The sequence below is a fragment of the Leopardus geoffroyi genome, chromosome C3 (genome assembly GCF_018350155.1).
Source record: "Leopardus geoffroyi isolate Oge1 chromosome C3, O.geoffroyi_Oge1_pat1.0, whole genome shotgun sequence".
Taxonomy (NCBI): domain Eukaryota; kingdom Metazoa; phylum Chordata; class Mammalia; order Carnivora; family Felidae; genus Leopardus; species Leopardus geoffroyi.
Window position 1 is genome coordinate 137,772,313 of NC_059338.1, and position 18,277 is coordinate 137,790,589.

The 18,277-nt window shown below is 37.5% G+C and overlaps 1 protein-coding gene across 1 annotated transcript in view; it reads left to right on the forward strand.

The window, feature by feature from the left end:
* The window catches only part of ARMC1 (armadillo repeat containing 1), a 42,623-nt gene extending 24,675 nt beyond the window's left edge, over window positions 1-17,948 (forward strand). The window contains exons 4-7 of the mRNA XM_045455083.1: window positions 1,216-1,405; window positions 14,530-14,646; window positions 14,730-14,804; window positions 15,773-17,948. Coding sequence (XP_045311039.1) covers window positions 1,216-1,405; window positions 14,530-14,646; window positions 14,730-14,804; window positions 15,773-15,964 — 574 coding nt within the window. The 3' untranslated portion in view covers window positions 15,965-17,948. The remainder of the gene's footprint in view (window positions 1-1,215; window positions 1,406-14,529; window positions 14,647-14,729; window positions 14,805-15,772) is intronic.
* The last annotated feature ends 329 nt before the right edge of the window (window positions 17,949-18,277 follow it).

An 18,277-nucleotide genomic window follows, 5' to 3' on the forward strand; every position in this document is an offset into this window, starting at 1 on the left:
TTTTTTAAATAATTTTGTTTTTAATGTTAATTTATTCTTGAGGGAGAGAGAGAGGGTGTGAGTCGGGGAGGGGCAGAGAGAAGGAGAGACACAGAATCTGAAGCAGGCTCCAGGCTCCGAGCTGTTAGCACAGAGCCCAATGCGTGGCTCGAACTCACTAGCCATGAGGTAATGACCTGAGCTGAAGTCAGACGCTTAACCAGCTGAGCCACCCAGGTGCCCCAGTTGTAGTTTTATAATATATTCATGCTTTGTAAAAGATAAGTAAAAATGTAAATTAAGAAACAATTTGAATTTATTAAGAAATCTTTTTTTTTTTTTTTTAATTTTTTTTTTTTTTAACGTTTTATTTATTTTTGAGACAGGGAGATACAGAGAACGAACAGGGGAGGGTCAGAGAGAGGGAGACACAGAATCTGAAACAGGCTCCAGGCTCTGAGCTGTCAGCACAGAGCCCGACGCGGGGCTCGAACTCACGGACTGTGAGATCATGACCTGAGCCGAAGTCGGCCGCCCAACCTACTGAGCCACCCAGGCGCCCCAAAAAATCTCTTTTTTATAATGATTCTAATATGAATGATCCTCTCCTAATTTGTTTTCTCCTTTTGGTTTTTTATGTGTTGTACTTTCTTGAAGGTCAGGGGACCTTCAAATTATATTAATGTTAATCCAGGGACAGGTTCTAATCTAATCTTTTAGTTGATTTCCTGTTTAATGATTTTGATTAAATGTGCTTTTATTTTTTTATTAAAAAACTTTTTTTAAGTTTTTATTTTTTTTTAACATTTATTTATTTTTGAGAGAGACTGAACATTAGCGGGGGAGGGGCAGAGAGAGGAGACACAGAATCTGAATCAGGCTCCAGTCTCTGAGCTGTCAGCACAGAGCTCGCTGTGGGGCTCAAACTCACAAACTCTGAGATCATGACCTGAGCTGAAGTCGGACAGTCAACTGACTGAGCCACCCAGGTGCCCCTGAATGTGGTTTTATACTATTATAGTGATGAGTTTTGAATCTCAGTAAACCATGGTTTTAAAATTAGAAGACCTTATTATCAACTAACTGCTTTTTCAATGTTGATTATTCTAGGTATTTCCTTTAAATTGAATGAAACATCAGAATGAAGAAAACAAGGCTTTGCAAAGTTGAATAAAATTACAGAATCAATAGAAGTGACCGGACTAGTTTATTAATTTATATGTGTTTCTTTTCAAGGTCTACAACTCCAGGAGAAACAAAACTGCTGGCTTCTGAAATTTATGACATTCTCCAGTCTTCCAGTATGGCAGATGGTGATAGTTACAATGAAATGAATTCACGTAGAAGGAAAGCTCAGTTTTTCCTGGGAACTACAAACAAACGTGCCAAAACAGTGGTTTTGCACATAGATGGTCTTGATGATACGGTAAGACTTTTATAAATACATGGTTCATAAGGTAGGGTAAGGAAGCAGATGATCCTTCTGACATATCATCAGAAGGTTGTAGTAGCCTAAGGCTATGTAACAATCCCTATGTCATTTACTTTATTTCATCTCATCACATAGACATTTTATTACCTCACATCATCACAAGAAGAAGGTGAATATAGTACGATATTTTGAGAGAGATCACATTCATATAACTTGTTACAATGTATTGTTACAATTGTTCTATTATTTATCTCTTACTCTGCCTAATTTATTTATTTTTTAAATGTTTATTTTAGAGAGAGAGAGAGAGAGTGAGTGACCATGAGTAGGGGAGGGGACAGAGGATCTGAAGTGGTCTCTGCACTGACAGCAGAGACCCCAGTGTGGGGCCCGAACTCATGAACCACAAGATCATGACTTGAGCTGAAGTTGGACATTCAACTGACTGAGCTGCCCAGCACCCCTGTGTCTAATTTATAAGTAAACTTATCATATGAATGTGCAGGAAAAGAACATAGTATGTATAGGTTTGGGTACTTTCTGCAGTTTCAGGCATCCCCTGGGGGCCTTGGAACAGATCTCCTATGGATAAGGTATGGGGGGGGGTGGGGAACTACTGTAAATAGTTTCTTCACTGACACCAGCAATCTTTTTTTTTTTTTTTTTTTTTTTTTAATGTTTATTCATTTTTGAGAGACAGAGAGAGACAGAGCATGAGTGGGGAAGGGGCAGAGAGAGAAGGAGACACAGAATTGGAAGCAGGCTCCAGGCTCCGAGCTGTCAGCACAGAGCCCCCGACATGGGGCTCGAACTCCCAGACCGCGAGGTCATGACCTGAGCCGAAGTCGGACACTCAACTGACTGAGCCACCCAGGCATCCCACCAGCGATCTTTTTATTTTTATTTATTTATATATTTTTTCAGCAGTCTTGAAGAATAAATTCCAGAGGGGCATTTTGTTCTAAAGGTGTCAGTTAATCAGAGGATGTAACAAGAAGAAATAGACACATCCACAAGTAGAGCTGGAGATTTCAACACCACTCTCAATTAATAGAACAAGTATACAGAAAATCAGTAAAGGATATAGATGACTCAAATAGTACTAACAACCACCTTAACCTCATCGGCATTTATGGAACACCCTCCAGCCACAAGGTAGTATCCATTCTTTTCACATACACATGGAACATTTACCAAGGTAGACCTTATTGTGGGTCATAAAACAAGTCTTAATAAATTTAAAAGAACTATGCAAAGTATGTTCTCTGAGCACAATGAAAAGCAAATTATAAATCAATAACAGGTATTTGGAAAATCCCCCAAATATTTTGGAAACTAAATAATTTATTTCTAAAATAATCCCTGAGTCATGGGGGCGCCTGGGTGGTTCAGTCGGTTAAGCGTCCGCCTCTTGATTTCAGCTCAGGTCATGATCTCACGGTTCCATGAGTTCAAGTCCCACATCAGGCTCTGCACTGACAGCTTGGAGCCTGGAGCCTGCTTCGGATTCTGGGTCTCCCTCTCTCTCCGCCCCTGCCCTGCTCATGCTCACTCACTCGCTCACTCTCTCTCTCTCAAAAATAAACATTAAACAAATTAAAAAAAATAATCCCTAAGTCAATGAGGAAATCAGAAGAGAAATGATAAACATTTTGAATTGAATAAAAAGGAAAATGTAGTATCAAAATTTGTGGGAAGCCACCAAAGCAGTGTTTAGAGGGTATTTCATTAGCACCAAATGTCTAATTATTTATATATAAGAGAGATAAGGTCTCAGTGACTTAAGTTTCTACCTTAAGAGACTAGATAAAAAAAAGAAAAAGCAAATTAAATCTAATTTAAGAAGAAGAGAAGAAACAAATCATTGAAATGAAAAATGGAGAAAAACTAATGAAATCAAAAGCTGATTCTTTGACATGATCAATAAAATTGATAAATTTGTAGCCAAACTGATCAGGAATAAAAGAAGTCACAAATTATTGATACCAGAAATAAGAGAGAGAAAACATCACTATAGATCCTGTAGACACTAAAAAGAAAATAAATGGGAGCGCCTGGGTGGCTCAGTCAATTAAGCATCTTACTCTTGATTTTGGCTCAGGCCATGATCTCTGGGTTTGAGAGTTCAAGCCCCCTATTGGACTCTGTGCTGCCAGTGTGGAACCTGCTTGGGATTCTCTCTCTCTTTCTCACTCTTTACCCCTCCCCTGCTTGCTGTCTCTCTCTCTCAAAATAAATAAAGAGACTTTTAAAAAAATCTAAAAAGAGGCGCAACTGGCTGGCTTGGTTAAGTGTCTGACTTCAGCTCAAGTCATGATCTCATGGGTCCTGAGTTTGAGCCCCACATTGGGCTCTGTGAGGACAGCTCAGAGCCTGGAGCCTGCTTCCGATTCTGTGTCTCCTCTCTCTGCCCTTCTCCTGCTCACACACTCTCTCAAAACTAAATAAACATTAAAATAAAAAAATAAAAAATTTAAAAAGAAAATAAATGAATATTTTAAATAACTTTATGCCAATAAATTTGATAATGTAGATGAAACAGGAAAATGTTTTTAAAAACACAGCTTGCCAAGGTTTATTCAAGAAGAAATGGATAACATGAATAGCTCAATATGTATTAAAGAAATTGAATTTGTAATTAAAAACCTTTCCATAAAGAAAACTTTTGTCCTAGATAGCTTCACTGGTGAATATATTCAATGTATTCTAATATAGACTATTTTAATAATAGAATACTGTAATACTCCTACAGGGTAGTTTCTTCTGAACTCATTCTACATTGTCTGCTTTTAATATTAGCTACTTATGCTTGCTTCTGATTAGTGTGTCTTCTGTTTGTGTCTGTATTTCAAGTAGATTTCTTACAGGCACCATATAGTAGGGCCTTGCCTTTTTATCCATTCTGAAAATTTCTGCCTTTTAACTGGAGTGTTGGGGTTATCTTTAATATGATTATTTGTATGGTTGTGTTTAAAACAACCATCTTGCTAATTCCTTTCTTTCTTTTTTTTTTTTTTTAAGTTTATTTAAGTAATCTCTGCATCCAGCGTGGGGTTTGAACTCATGACCCTGAGATCGTTTGGACACTCCTGTGACTGAACTAGCCAGGCACCGTGCCCTTGCAAATTGCTATTTGTCCAATCAGTTCTTTGTTCCCTTTTCCTGCCTTTTGGACTACTGGATGTTTTTTATGATTTCATTTTATTTACTTTGTTGGCTTATTAGGTACAGTTCTTCCTTTCTTTTTGTTGGTTGATGTAGGGTTTATTTTATGTATCTTTTTCTTTTTTTAATGTTTTTATTTATTTTGGAGAGAGAGATAGAGCACCAGCAGAGCAAGAGAGAGGGAGAGGGAGACACAGAATCTGAAGCAGGTTGCAGGCTCTGAGCTGTCAGTACAGAGCCCGACATAGGGCTCGAACATAGGGATCGAACAAGTTTGATCAGGTCAGGCTAGATCATGACCTGAGAGGAAGTCGGATGCCTACCTGACTGAGCCACCCAGGCGCTGCCCCTATTTTATATATCTTTAACTTACTATAGTGTAGCTTCAATTAATACATCACTTCATGCATACTTCCATTTCTCCTTTCTCTGCCTCTATGCAGTTGTTAACATATTTTTCTTCCACATGTGTCATAAACCCCAAATACATTGTTATTACTTTAAATAGTCTTTATTTTTTTTATTGTGGTAAAATACACATACCATGAAATTTACTGTCTTTTTAAAAAAATTTTTTAAATTTTTTTGATGTTTATTTTTGAGAGAGAGAGAGAGAGCCAGAGAGAGTACATGAGCGGGATAGGGGCAGAGAGTGAGGGAGACACAGAACTTGGAGCAGGCTCCAAGGCTCTGAGCTGTCAGCACAGAACCCGACGCGGGGCTTGAACCCACGAACTGTGACATCATGACCTCAGCCAAAGTCAGACGCTCAACCAACTGAGTCACCCCGGTGCCCCCAAATTTACGGTCTTAACCATCGTTAGGTATATAGTTTGGTGGAATTAAATACATTCATAATGTTGTGTAACCATCACCTCTATACTTCTTATGAATGTACAACTTTTTTGTTTTGTAAAACTGAAACTCTGTACTCATTAAACAGTCACTCCGCTTTCTTCCTTTCCCCCAGCCCCTGGCAACCACTGTTTTACTTTCTGTCTCTATGATTTTGAAAAGTCAGTTTCTTTTAAGATATTTAAAAATAAAAAGTATTTTCTGTCTATTTATATTTTTGCCATTTCCAGGGCTCTTTTTCCTTTGTGTAAATTCTGTATTTTTCATCTGATACTACTTTCCTTCTGTCTCAAGGACTTCTTTTTTTTTTCTTTTTTAAATTTTTTTACTGTTTATTTTTGAGAGAGATAGAGACAGAGTGTGAGCAGGGGAGGAGCGCAGAGAGAGAGGGAGACATAGAATCTGAAGCAGGCTCCATGCTCTGAGCTGTCAGCACAGAGCCCGACATGGGGCTCAAACCCAGGAACCGTGATATCATGACCTGAGCTGAAGTTGGACACCCAACCGACTGAGCCACCCAGGCGCCCTTGTCTCAAGGACTTCTGTTAACGTTTCTTATAGCAGTACAAGTCTGCTGAAGTTGAATTCTTTCAGGTTTTTTTTTTTTTATTGAAATAGAATTCACATACTATAAATTTGCCATTTTAAAGTGTTCAGTTCAGTGCTTTTAGTATATTTATAGGGTTGTGCAGCCATCACCATTGTCTAATTCCTGAACATTTCATCACCCCAAAAGGAAGCCTCATACCCATTAGTCACTAATGGGTTGCCCGTGACAGCCACTAATTTACTGTCTGTGGATTTGCCTCTTCTGGACATTACACATAAATGGAATCATAGGATATGTTACTTTTCATGTCTAGCTTTCACTTTGCGTAATGTTTTCATAGTTCATCCCTATTGTAGTGTGTATCAGTACATCATTACTCTTTATAATATTCCATTGTATGGATTTACTATATTTGTTTATTCATTTATCAGTTATGGACATTTGGGTTGTTTCCACTTTTTGGCTATTATGTATAATTCTGTGAAGATTTATGTACAAGTTTTTGTGTGGATGTATGTTCTCAGTTCTTTCGGATATGTTACTAGGGGTAGAGCTGCTGGGTGATACAGTCACTTTGTTTAGCTTTTTGAGCAACTGCTAGAGTGTTTTCTACAGTGGCTGCATCATTTTATATTCCATCAGCAGCACATGTGGGGTCTGGTTTCTCCACAGCATTGTCAACACACATTTCTGTTGTTGTTTGTGTGTTTGTTTGTTTTTATAATTTAACTTTATTTTTTATTTTTTAAAATTTACATCCAAATTAGATAGTATATAGTGAAGCAATGATTTCAGGAGTAGATTCCTCAATGCCCCTTACCCATTTAGCCCATCCCCCCTCCCACAACCCTTCCAGCAACCCTGTTTGTTCTCCATATTTATGAGTCTCTTCTGTTTTGTCCCCCTCCCTGTTTTTATATTATTTTTGTTTCCCTTCCCTTATGTTCATCTGTTTTGTCTCTTAAAGTTCTCATATGAGTGAAGTCATATGATTTTTGTCTTTCTCTGACTGACTAATTTCACTTGGCATAATACCCTCCACTTCCATCCACGTAGTTGCAAATGGCAAGATTTCATTCTTTTTGATTGCCTGAAATGATTTGATACTCCTGAAATGATTGCTGAGTAATACTCCATTGTATATATATATACCACTTCTTTATCCATTCATCCATTGATGGACATTTGGGCTCTTTCCATACTTTGGCTATTGTTGATAGTGCTGCTATAAACATGGGTGTGCATGTGTCCCTTCGAAACAGCACACCTGTATCCCGTGGATAAATTCTTAGTAGTGCAATTGCTGGGTCGTAGGGTAGTTCTACTTTTAGTTTTTTGAGGAACCTCCACACTGTTTTCCAGAGGGGCTGCACCAGCTTGCATTCCCACCAACAATGCAAAAGAGATCCTCTTTCTCTGCATCCTCGCCAACATCTGTTGTGGCCTGAGTTGTTAATGTTAGCCATTCTGACAGGTGTGAGGTGGTATCTCATTGTGGTTTTGATTTGTATTTCCCTGATGATGAGTGATGTTGAGCATTTTTACATGTGTCGGTTGGCCATCTGGATGTCTTCTTTGGAGAAGTGTCTATTCATGTCTTTTGCCCATTTCTTCACTGGATTATTTGTTTTTTGGGTGTTGACTTTGAGAAGTTCTTTATAGATTTTGGATACTAACCCTTTATCTGATATGTTGTTTGCAGATATCTTCTCCCATTCTGTCGGTTGCCTTTTAGTTTTGCTGATGGTTTCCTTCGCTGTGCAAAAGCTTTTTATTTTGATGAGGTCCCAGTAGTTCATTTTTGCTTTTGTTTCCCTTGCCTCTGGAGACGTTTTGAGTAAGAAATTGCTGAGGCCAAGGTCAGAGAGGTTTTTGCCTGCTTTCTCCTCGAGGATTTTGATGGCTTCCTGTCTTACATTTAGGTCTTTCATCCATTTGAGTTTATTTTTGTGTATGGCGTAAGAAAGTGGTCCAGATTCATATTTCTGCATGTCGCTGTCCACTTTTCCCAGCACCACTTGCTGAAGAGACTGTCTTTATTCCATTGGATATTCTTTCCTGCTTTGTCAAAGATTAGTTGCCCATACGTTTGTGGGTCCATTTCTGGGTTCTCTATTCCATTGATCTGGGTATCTGTTCTTGTGCCATCTGTTGTTGTTTAGTACTGGTGTGAAATGGTATCATATTGTGGTTTTAATTTGCATTTCCCTAGTGACTAACGGTGTTGAGTATCTTTTCATCTGCTTTTGGCCATTTTTCAGTGGTTGATACAGGATTTATTGTATATATCTTTATCACAGATATCTCTTTGGAGAAAATCCTATTCATTGTCTATTTTTAAAAAATTTTTTTAAGTTTATTTATTTTAAGAGAACAAACGAGCAGGGCAGGGTCAGAGAAAGAGGGAGAGAGAGAATTCCAATCAAGTTTAGGGCTGTGAGCACAGAGCCCGATGTAGGGCTCAAACTCATGAGCTGTGAGATCATGATCTGAGCCGAAAACAAGAGTCGGACACTTAACCGAGTGAACCACCCAGGCACCCACAGCCACCTGGGTCCCCCTTCATTGTCTGCTTTTAAATTGCTTATTATTTTTCTTTTCATTGTTGAGTTGAGTTCTGTTAATACCATGTATTACATTGATGATTTTCATACTTTGAATCAACCTTTGATTCCTACGATAAATCCCAATTCATCATGGTGTATAATCTTTTTAATATGCTGCTGGATTCAGTTTGCTGGGATTCTGTTGAAGCATTTTGCATATGTATTCATACAGGATATTTTATAGTTTTATTTATAATTTTCTTTCATGTGATGTATTTTTCTGATATTAGTATCCGGGTAATACTGGCTTCATAAAATGAGTTGGGATGGGGCACCTGGGTGGCTCGGTTGGTTAAGCCTCTGACTCTTGGTTTTGGCTCAGGTCATGATCTCATGGTTCTTGAGATTGAGACCCAAGTCAGGCTCTGTGCTGAGCCTGCTTGGGATTCTCTCTCTCTCTCTTTCTGTGCTCCTCCCCTGCTTGTGTGCTCTTTCTCTCTCAGAATAAATTAACATTAAAAAAATACTTAATAAATAAAATGAATTGGGAAGTGTTTTGATGACTTTGTTGAAAGATTGCTATTGATTCTTCATTAAACATTGGTAGTGTTAACCAGTGAAACCATTTGGTCCTGAGCTTTTCTTTGTAGGATATTTCCTGATAATTGATTTAATCTCTTTAATTACTGTATGTCTATTCAAACTCCCATTATTTTCTTGAGTCACTTTTGGTAATTTTATTTTTCTAGGAATTTTCCCATTTCATTGAGGTTATCTAATGTGTTGGCATACAGTTGTTCATAGTATTTGCTTATAATCCTTTTGTTTCAGATTGGTCATAATGTCCTGTCTTATTCCTGATTTTAGTAATTTGAGTTTTGTTTCTCTTTTTCATGGTCAGTCTAGCTAAAAGGTTTATCAGTTTTGTTGATTTTTTTTCAGAGAACCAATTTTTACCTTCATCAGTTTTTTTTCTATATTTCCCCCTTTTCTCTATTTTTCTTTTCCCTGCTCTAATCTTTATTGTTTCTTTCCATCTGCTTGCTTTGGGCTTTCTTAGAATGGAAATATAGGTTACTGATTTGAGATTTTCTTCTATTTAATATAGTTACTACAGCTAGAAATTTTTGTTCAGTCATTCTTTTCTCTATATCCCATAAGATTTGATATATTCTCATTTCATTCATCTCCAAGTATTTTTTGTGTGTGATTTCTTTTTTTGATACATTGGTAATTTAGGAGTTTGTTGTTTAATTTCCATGTATTTCTGAATTTTCCAGATTTCCTTGTTACAAATTTCTAATTTCATTTCATGTGATTTGACAATATTGTGTGATTTCAATCATTTTCTATTTACTGAGGCTTGTTTCATGGTCTGTCTTGGGGAATGTTCCATATGCACCTGAGAATGTATATACTGTTGTTGGGAGTATTCTAAGTGTTTATTACTATTAATTGGTTTATACTGTTGATTAAATCTTCTTTTCCTTGCTCATCTGTCCAGCTATGCTGTTCAGTTTTTTTAAGATTTATTTATTTGAGAGAGAGCTAGAGGAGGAAGTGGCAGAGAGAGAGGGAGAGACAGAATACCAAGCAGGCTCTGTTGTCAGCACAGAACCTGATACAGGGCTCGATCCCACGAAATGTGAAATCATGACCTGGACCAAAATGAAGGCAAGAGTCAGTTGCCTAACCGACTGAGCCACCCAGGTGCTCCAGCTATTCTTTCATTTTTGAAAGTCAGATCTTGAAGTGTAACTCCTTCAATTTTGTATGTCTGTGAGAGTCCTTATTTTATTTTTTTTGGAAGATATTTTCAGTGCATGTGAAATTTTAGGTGACAGGATTTCTTTTCTTTCTTAATTTCTTTAACCATACTTCAAGGCATTGGTCCACTGTCTTCTTCCTTGCATTGTTTCTGTTTAGGATTCTGTTATTTGTGTTCTTCTTAATAGATGTTATTTTTCCCACTCTTCCTGCTTCTAAGAGTTTCTCTTTTATCACTGTTTTTGAGCCGTTTATAATGTGCCTTGGTATAATTTTATTCATGTTCATTCAGCTTCTTGGATCTCTGGGTTTATCATATGTAGCGAATTTGGACAGGTTTCTCCATTATTTCTTCAAATATTTTTTCCGTCCCCCTTTCCCCTGGGTCTTTCAAGGATTCCTGTTATACATATTCAGCCGTGTAAAGTCTCACAGCTCACTGATACTCTGCTCATTTTGTTTTCAATTCCTTTTTTCCCCCCTCTGTTTCATTTTGGATAGTTCCTGTTGCTATATTTGTTGAAGTTTTCTTTTGTAGGCATTTATTGCCTGTTAATCTCATTCAGTATATATTTTTTTAACATAGACATTATTTTATTTCATTTCTAGAAGTTTGATTTGGGTCTTTTTTATATTTCGGTAGCATGGATCTACTGGAACATAAAAAAAGAGGGGTGGAATAACCATCATGTCTTTATGTACTAATTTAATCATCTCTGCCTTTTGAGTATGTTTCTATAGATTGATTTTTGTAATTACAGATTGACTTTTATAATTACTGGTTGCATTTTTTTTTTTTTTTTTTTTTTTTTTTTGCTTCTTTGCATTCTTGGTAATTTTTGATTAGATGCCAGGCATTGCAAATTTTACTTTGTTGGGTACAGCACGTATTTATTTGTATGTACCTCCTTTAAAAATATTCTTGAGATTTAAAAAAAAATTTTTTTTTAACATTTATTTATTTTTGAGACAGAGAGAGAGAGAGAGCATGAACAGGGGAGGGTCAGAGAAAGAGGGAGACACAGAATCTGAAACAGGCTCCAGGCTCTGAGCTGTCAGCACAGAGCCTGACACGGGGCTCGAACCCACGGACCGCGAGATTATGACCTGAGCCGAAGTCGGACGCTTAACCGACTGAGCCACCCAGGCGCCTCTCTTGAGATTTGTTGTAGATCACAGTTACTTACTAACAGATCTTTTTGAGGCTTGCTTTTAAGCTTTGTTAGGCAGAACCATAGCACCCTTTATCCTAGGGATAATTTTGCTACACTACTGAGGCAATACTCTTCTGGGTTCTTTGTTCATACCCCATGTTTATAAAAGTTTTTGTACTCTGTCTGATGGGAACATGAAGTATTTTCAGCATGGTTTGAGCTTGCAAAACTGTTCCTTCTATTCCTTTCCAGTCTGGTTATTCATCCAGCCTCAGGTTCTTTGTTCACATGCATGTACAGATCATCATTCAGCTGAAAACCTGAGGGGATCTCATTGCAGATCTCTAGTACATGCTTTGTCTCTGTGGACCCTCTCTGCACAGCTCTGCCCTCTCCTGTGCTTTGTCCTGCGAATTATAGTTGCCTTGACCTCCCTGAATTTTCAACTGTGTCCTTAATTGAAGGAGACTGCAGGTTCCCCTTGAGTTCTCCTTTCCTAAGTTATAGCCTGGAAACTTTCTAGGCAGTATGTTGATGACCTTATGGAGCTCACTTTATTTTCCTTCTTTCAGGGATGTTTGTTTTCCACTGTTTGGAAATCGTTGTTTTATTCATTTTATTTTGTCTTTTCGTAGTTGTTTAAGCCTGAAGGCTAATTCCAGTCCCAATTTCTCCATCTTGACTGGATTTAGAAGTCTCCCTGAAGTTATTTTGAGCAGTGATAAGTCATATAACTTTACATATTTAGTGGTAGCAACTGGTAAATTACCACTTATCTCTTTAGCTATGCCTGGTAGGTTACGTTAGATTATCCACAGCTTTTTCTGGTTGTGCTGTTGCAGCATTTAGGTCTCAGGATTTAGGATTCAGTAAATAAGGGTGGAGGGGGGGGGGAGTTTTCATATGCATATCATCCATGACATTGCCAAATAAGATAGTTCACAACTATCTTACTGCAACTGGGGCCACAAGATCCTGAAAAGTTTCTAGAAAGCAAGCTCAGTAAATGTAAATTGATTAAATGTAAGATACTAAGATGCATAAAATACCACTAATGCCATCTATTTAATTTTATTACTTTTTAAAAGATTCATTTCTTTATTTTTTTTTTATTTTTTTATTTTTTTCAACGTTTATTTATTTTTGGGACAGAGAGAGACAGAGCATGAATGGGGGAGGGGCAGAGAGAGAGGGAGACACAGAATCTGAAGCAAGCTCCGAGCTGTCTGTGCAGAGCCAGACATGGGGCTTGAACTCAGGACCTGTGAGATCAGGACCTGGGCTGAAGTCAGACACTTAACCGACTGAGCCACCCAGGTGCCCCACCATCTGTTTAACTTTAATGAATAAGGATAATATAGTTGCTTTTGAAAGCTAGCTGAAACCAAATAATAAAACTCAGCACAGCACACACAAAAATATAGGCTGATATATTGTATGGAAGTGATTGCTGAAATCTAAAATACAATATTAGCAAGTTGACTTTAGCACGCTCCTATAATGCTAGGAGGGAGATAAGCAATGATAAGAGTTCTTTTGAAGGATTGTGTGAACGAGTTTGAAGACTCATAATATTCAATGGAAGAAAAGAGTGAATCAAATAATTTGAAGATAGTGTTTCTCAGCGTGATCCAGAGACTTTGGGTCAATTGCAGATTCTTGTCTCCTAAGAAGTACTGAATCAGACAGAACCTGGTCTCAATACAGACACAGGAAAATATAGAGATGGTGATAATATGTGGGCGAGAGGTGGAAGGAAGGATATGGTGAAACTAGTTACTTTTTAATCCGTTTTTGCTTTGGATCTTGTGTTTGAGATGACCACTTGATATCCAAGTGGATATATCTGATAACAAATGAAAATAAAGTCATACTGGAGATGTATGTCCCTTTTCTCCATGGTAATGATGACTAAAGTGATGAGAATAGTCTACTGAGGGATGAAGTAGAAAGAAAATCACTTAGTTTAAGGCACTGGACCTTGGAGGTAAGATGAGACAGAGATGGAATAATCAGTGTCTAAGTAGTGTGTTATTAGTGTATTATTAATAGTGTATTAAAGAGACATTGAAGGATATATTATATTGTGTTATCAGAGGAAAATGAGAACTAAAAAGAGGGTATTAATAACCCTTGAGAATGCAGTGGTAACCACTGAGAATGCCATAAATAAAGGGTACAGTGATGTTTATAAATACCAAGTGCTTTAAGAAATAGTGACTCGGGGCACCTGGGTGGCTCAGTTGGTTAGGCATCCGACTTCGGCTCAGGTCATGATCTCGCGGTTTTTGAATTTGAGCCCCGTGTTGGGCTCTGTGCTGACAGCTCAGAGCCTGGAGCTTGCTTCAGATTCTCTGTCTCCCTCTCTCTCTGCCCCTCCCCCACTCATGCTCTGTCTCTCTGTCTCTCAATAATAAATAAACGTTAAAAAAAATTAAAAAAGAAATAGAGACTCAAATACTGAATACTAATTGTGACATCACAATTTAACCTTAGAGATTTTTAAGAACAGGGTTCAGCAGATGTTTTTGTTAAAGGGTCAGATAGTAAATATTTTAGATTTGGAAGGGCATATAGTCTATTCTAACTACTAACTCTGCTATAGTATGAAACTAGCCTCAGTCATGTAAACAAATGTGTGTAGCTGTGTTCCAGTAAAACTTTATTTATAAAAACAGCTGGCAGACTATAATTTGCTTACCTTTGAGCTAGAGGAACCTCTGCTTTTCAGCATTTTTTTCTGTATTATTCTTCATTCCATTTGCATTGAGATATAAATCAACACTGGCTAACTTATTTCTGATAAAAAGGATTAAAACTAAGTATTAGTAATGAAGCTTGAAAAGATCCAGAAGAAATTACTGTTCTGTTGATCTTACAAAATTTAGTAAGCTTGACTAAATAGCACCCCCAGTATGCCCTCATGTATGAGATGGTAGAACTGAAATAGGGACATTTACTCCCTCCCCCCAACCCCTCCCCCCCCCCCCACCTCCCATATAATGACTAATTCAGTGTGGTTTGAGTTGATTTGTTTAACATTTTGTCAATTGTAATAATAATTTGCTTTTACCTTTTCAGTCTCGGAGAAATCTCTGTGAAGAGGCTTTGTTAAAAATTAAAGGTGTTATTAGCTTTACTTTTCAAATGGCTGTTCAAAGATGTGTGGTGCGGATCCGTTCAGATTTGAAAGCAGAGGTTAGTATTTTAAATGGCTGAATATGCTTGAGGTTATAGGTAAACAAATCAGTGTTCAAATTTCCCTTTTTATCCTGGCCTAGGCTTTGGCATCAGCAATAGCATCAACCAAGGTTATGAAGGCTCAGCAAGTTGTGAAAAGTGAAAGTGGAGAAGAGGTAAATGCTTTTTAATTTAGTTTTTTTAATACCTGACTCTTGATTATTCTTTATGGCTGGCAGATTGCTAGTATTTTCAGGCTGTTAGTTGCCAAATATATAGGAGTGTGGTTGGGTCAGATTATCTTGTTTCTTGGCTAACAGCTCTTTTCTAGAGAGATCTATTGTAGATTTCAGGGTCTGTTCTTAAATTTTGTGGATTTCAGAGTCTATTCTTTTTCTCAGTGGAGATGTCTTTCTAATTTTACATGGAAATAAAGGATATATAGTTTCCTTGTGTTGGTTTTATTTTATGTATGTTATGTTATTTTAGAGAGAGTGAGAAGGGTAGAGGGGCAGAGAGAATCTTAAGTAGTTTCCACGCTTAGCACATAGCCTGATACAGGGCTTGATCCCAAGACCCTGGGATCATGACCTGAGCTGAAATCAAGAGTCAGATGCTCAACCGACTGAGCCACCCAGGCACCCCTGTGTTGATTCTTAAATACTTCTTTCTAACCTTAGTTAGTTTTTGTCAATCCAAATAATAAAGCTCTATTCCCGCAATTGGGTAGGTAAATACAGTGAAAAGCTTTGCCTCTTACTACTTTCGCCACCAGCTTTGTGATAGGGAAAACAAGTCTATATCCCCTTAACTTATTTATGTTCCCATAGAAAGGTTCAGTGGCCCTTCGGGGCCCACAGTAGCCAGGTACTTGCTTTTGTTTTCTTTAAATGCAGAGAGGTTGCACATTTATTTCTGGAGCCTCAGGAGAAAATCATCTTACTTTTCATGTGTCTTTCTGCCTAATGCAGTGCTCAACAGTTGGGCCTACCTTCATGTAAGAGGAAAATTTTTAAATGACTATTGTCACTGAGAATAAATACGGTGATTAGAGTGAGGTGTATAGTTGACCTTTAATTTAGGACATGTACGTTTGTCGATTGGGTTGATTTTGTAATAACTCTTAACGTGTTGTCTATATCAGATGCTGGTCCCATTCCAAGATACGCCTGTGGAAGTAGAACAGAACACAGAACTGCCTGACTACCTGCCTGAGGATGAGAGTCCCACAAAAGAACAGGATAAAGCAGTGTCCCGGGTCGGCTCACACCCAGAGGGTGGAGCCAGCTGGCTGAGCACAGCGGCAAACTTTTTATCCAGATCGTTCTACTGGTGACTTCAGTTTGGGTCTCAAGGACTGTGTGAACTAACAAGGGGCCAGTTTTCCATTGTTGTGGTGAACTGTCAAGTGCAATTTGCAATAAGTTATCATGAAAAGTTTTTAGATTACATGATTGCGTATGCTGCATTTTACATTTTATTGGACGTTTTGCCCTGCTCAGTGGTAAAAAGGACAGAGGCTACAGGTGGAGTTCCTTTGTTTATGAAGGTATTTTGGTTTTGTTTTCCTTTAATTGCCTCACTTTTTAAAAAACATGGGTCCACTGTTAAACCAAACACATATATGTGCAGCTTTACATTTTATTTTACATGGAGCACGTGATTAGGAAAACTTGTTTTCTCCTCAAGCCTCAGGACCTATCTGAAGAGAAGTTTTTGTTTGTTTGTTTTGGCTCAAGTTGTGCATGAATTACTGAACATTTTTCTCTGCTTTTCTTCATGAAAGATACTTGCTTGGGTACTCTTCACTGAAAGTTGAAAACATTTCTCATTATCCCCCTCTTGTGCCTTTTTTATTTTGCCAACCATGTTTATAGAAAGAACATTACTATAAAGACATTTTGTGAATTACAGTATATTCATATGAACGTAGGCGTTCTCTAAAAATACAAGCTGACAAAAACTTTGCAATCTTATTTGTTGTAATTTTAATAAGACTAACACAAAATCAGTCAAGAAGAAGGAAACCTGTATATTAGCAAAGTACTATTGGAGACTATGTGAATGTGACCAGATGTGGTTCCAGTTGACTACTCTTTAGTTTGGTTTATATCAGCTCTTAAGATTTCCGTCCAACGTAATATTGGGAGCAACTATAAATGGTCTCTAGGCCTGACTTTGTGATTATATACCATCCTTGCTAGAAAAAAAATAGTAAAGAACTGACAAACTTGAAAAAGAAAACAAAAGTTGAATGCCTATATAATGCCATAGTGCCACTTGGTAGATAGAGTCTAACCTTGAAACGTGAATTGCTTGGCAGATGCCTATTCAGTAGGTATTTCCTTGTATTGCCTTTTGTGAATTTATTATGAACATCCAGTCGTACTGAATGAAAAAAAGACTCAAATTATTGCTTATGAAGAAATAAAGCCAGCATTGGTCCACTTAATCTTGTTTCTCATATCCAGCCAGAAAAAAAGAACTTCAGTGAAGGTAAGAGAAATAAATATAAATATATATACATATATATTTTTTGGTAGATAAGAGCTAATTACATATATGTAATGCTTTATTAAATTCCTGAAATATTTGGCACATAAAATTTTCCTTTTGGAAATCCAGCTAAATCCAGATAAATTTTAGTGCTAATATGATTAAGAAGAAACTAATATGGAGAAATTGAAATTCTTTTTCATCAACATGTAGAGCTGCTATTTTACTACTTGGGGAGAATGTGAAGTGAAAGTTGGACCCTGGAGGGTTTCCTTGCATTTTCATTGCTTCTCTTTTAGAGAAAATTAAAAGCATCCAGTGTCACTGTAAAAAAAAATTCTTGTAAAATACTTCACCAACAAGAATCTTGAGTTCACGACCTTCTGGAGGGAGGGGTATTGAGGGTATTGGAATGATATTTTTCATGTGTCTGGGCTCTGATTCAGATGACATACACAACTGCAAATAGAAGCTTTCAAGGCATGGATTGCTTTAAATGCATAATACAGCTTGCTGCCAGAACCAGATGTGTTGAAAAATGAAAACAAAACCACCTCCTTTCTATAGCCATTAAAACAAAGTTTACTGTTCTAACAAGTTTGTATTTTATTTTGCATTGCCACACATCTGCCTATTTAAAAAACTACATCTCTTGGTAGCAGTGGTTCAGTACAAGTAGGTATTAACAGCTTGATGTCTGTGTGTTCTAAGTGTTCTTTTATTCCAGGTCTTATAGAGCAGTTAAGGCAACTGTAACGGCATTTTTTTGAAATATATTGTAAAATAATAAAAGGTAACACAATTAAAATTGAATGGATATTGCATTTTTGTGATGGAAACATTGTTACTCTCGAGCCTGTTTGTATTCACACTGCCTGGCACCTTCTCCTAGCTCCCTGCAGGTGCGTTACCCAACTAATTCCCATGCATCTTCGTTCAGCTCCTTCCCAGCCCCACACCTGCCTCTCCCTGGGTTTGGATCAGCCGCTCCTGTACATGCATTCATTGTAGCATTTATCATATTAGATTGAAATTATATTTACCAGTCTTTCTCCCCAGCTTAATTCTTTGAGAACTGAGAAAGTCTGTAGCTGTACATGGCTAGTAGTAAGTGCTCAAATATTTTTTTAGGAGGATGAACAAGATTTTTTTT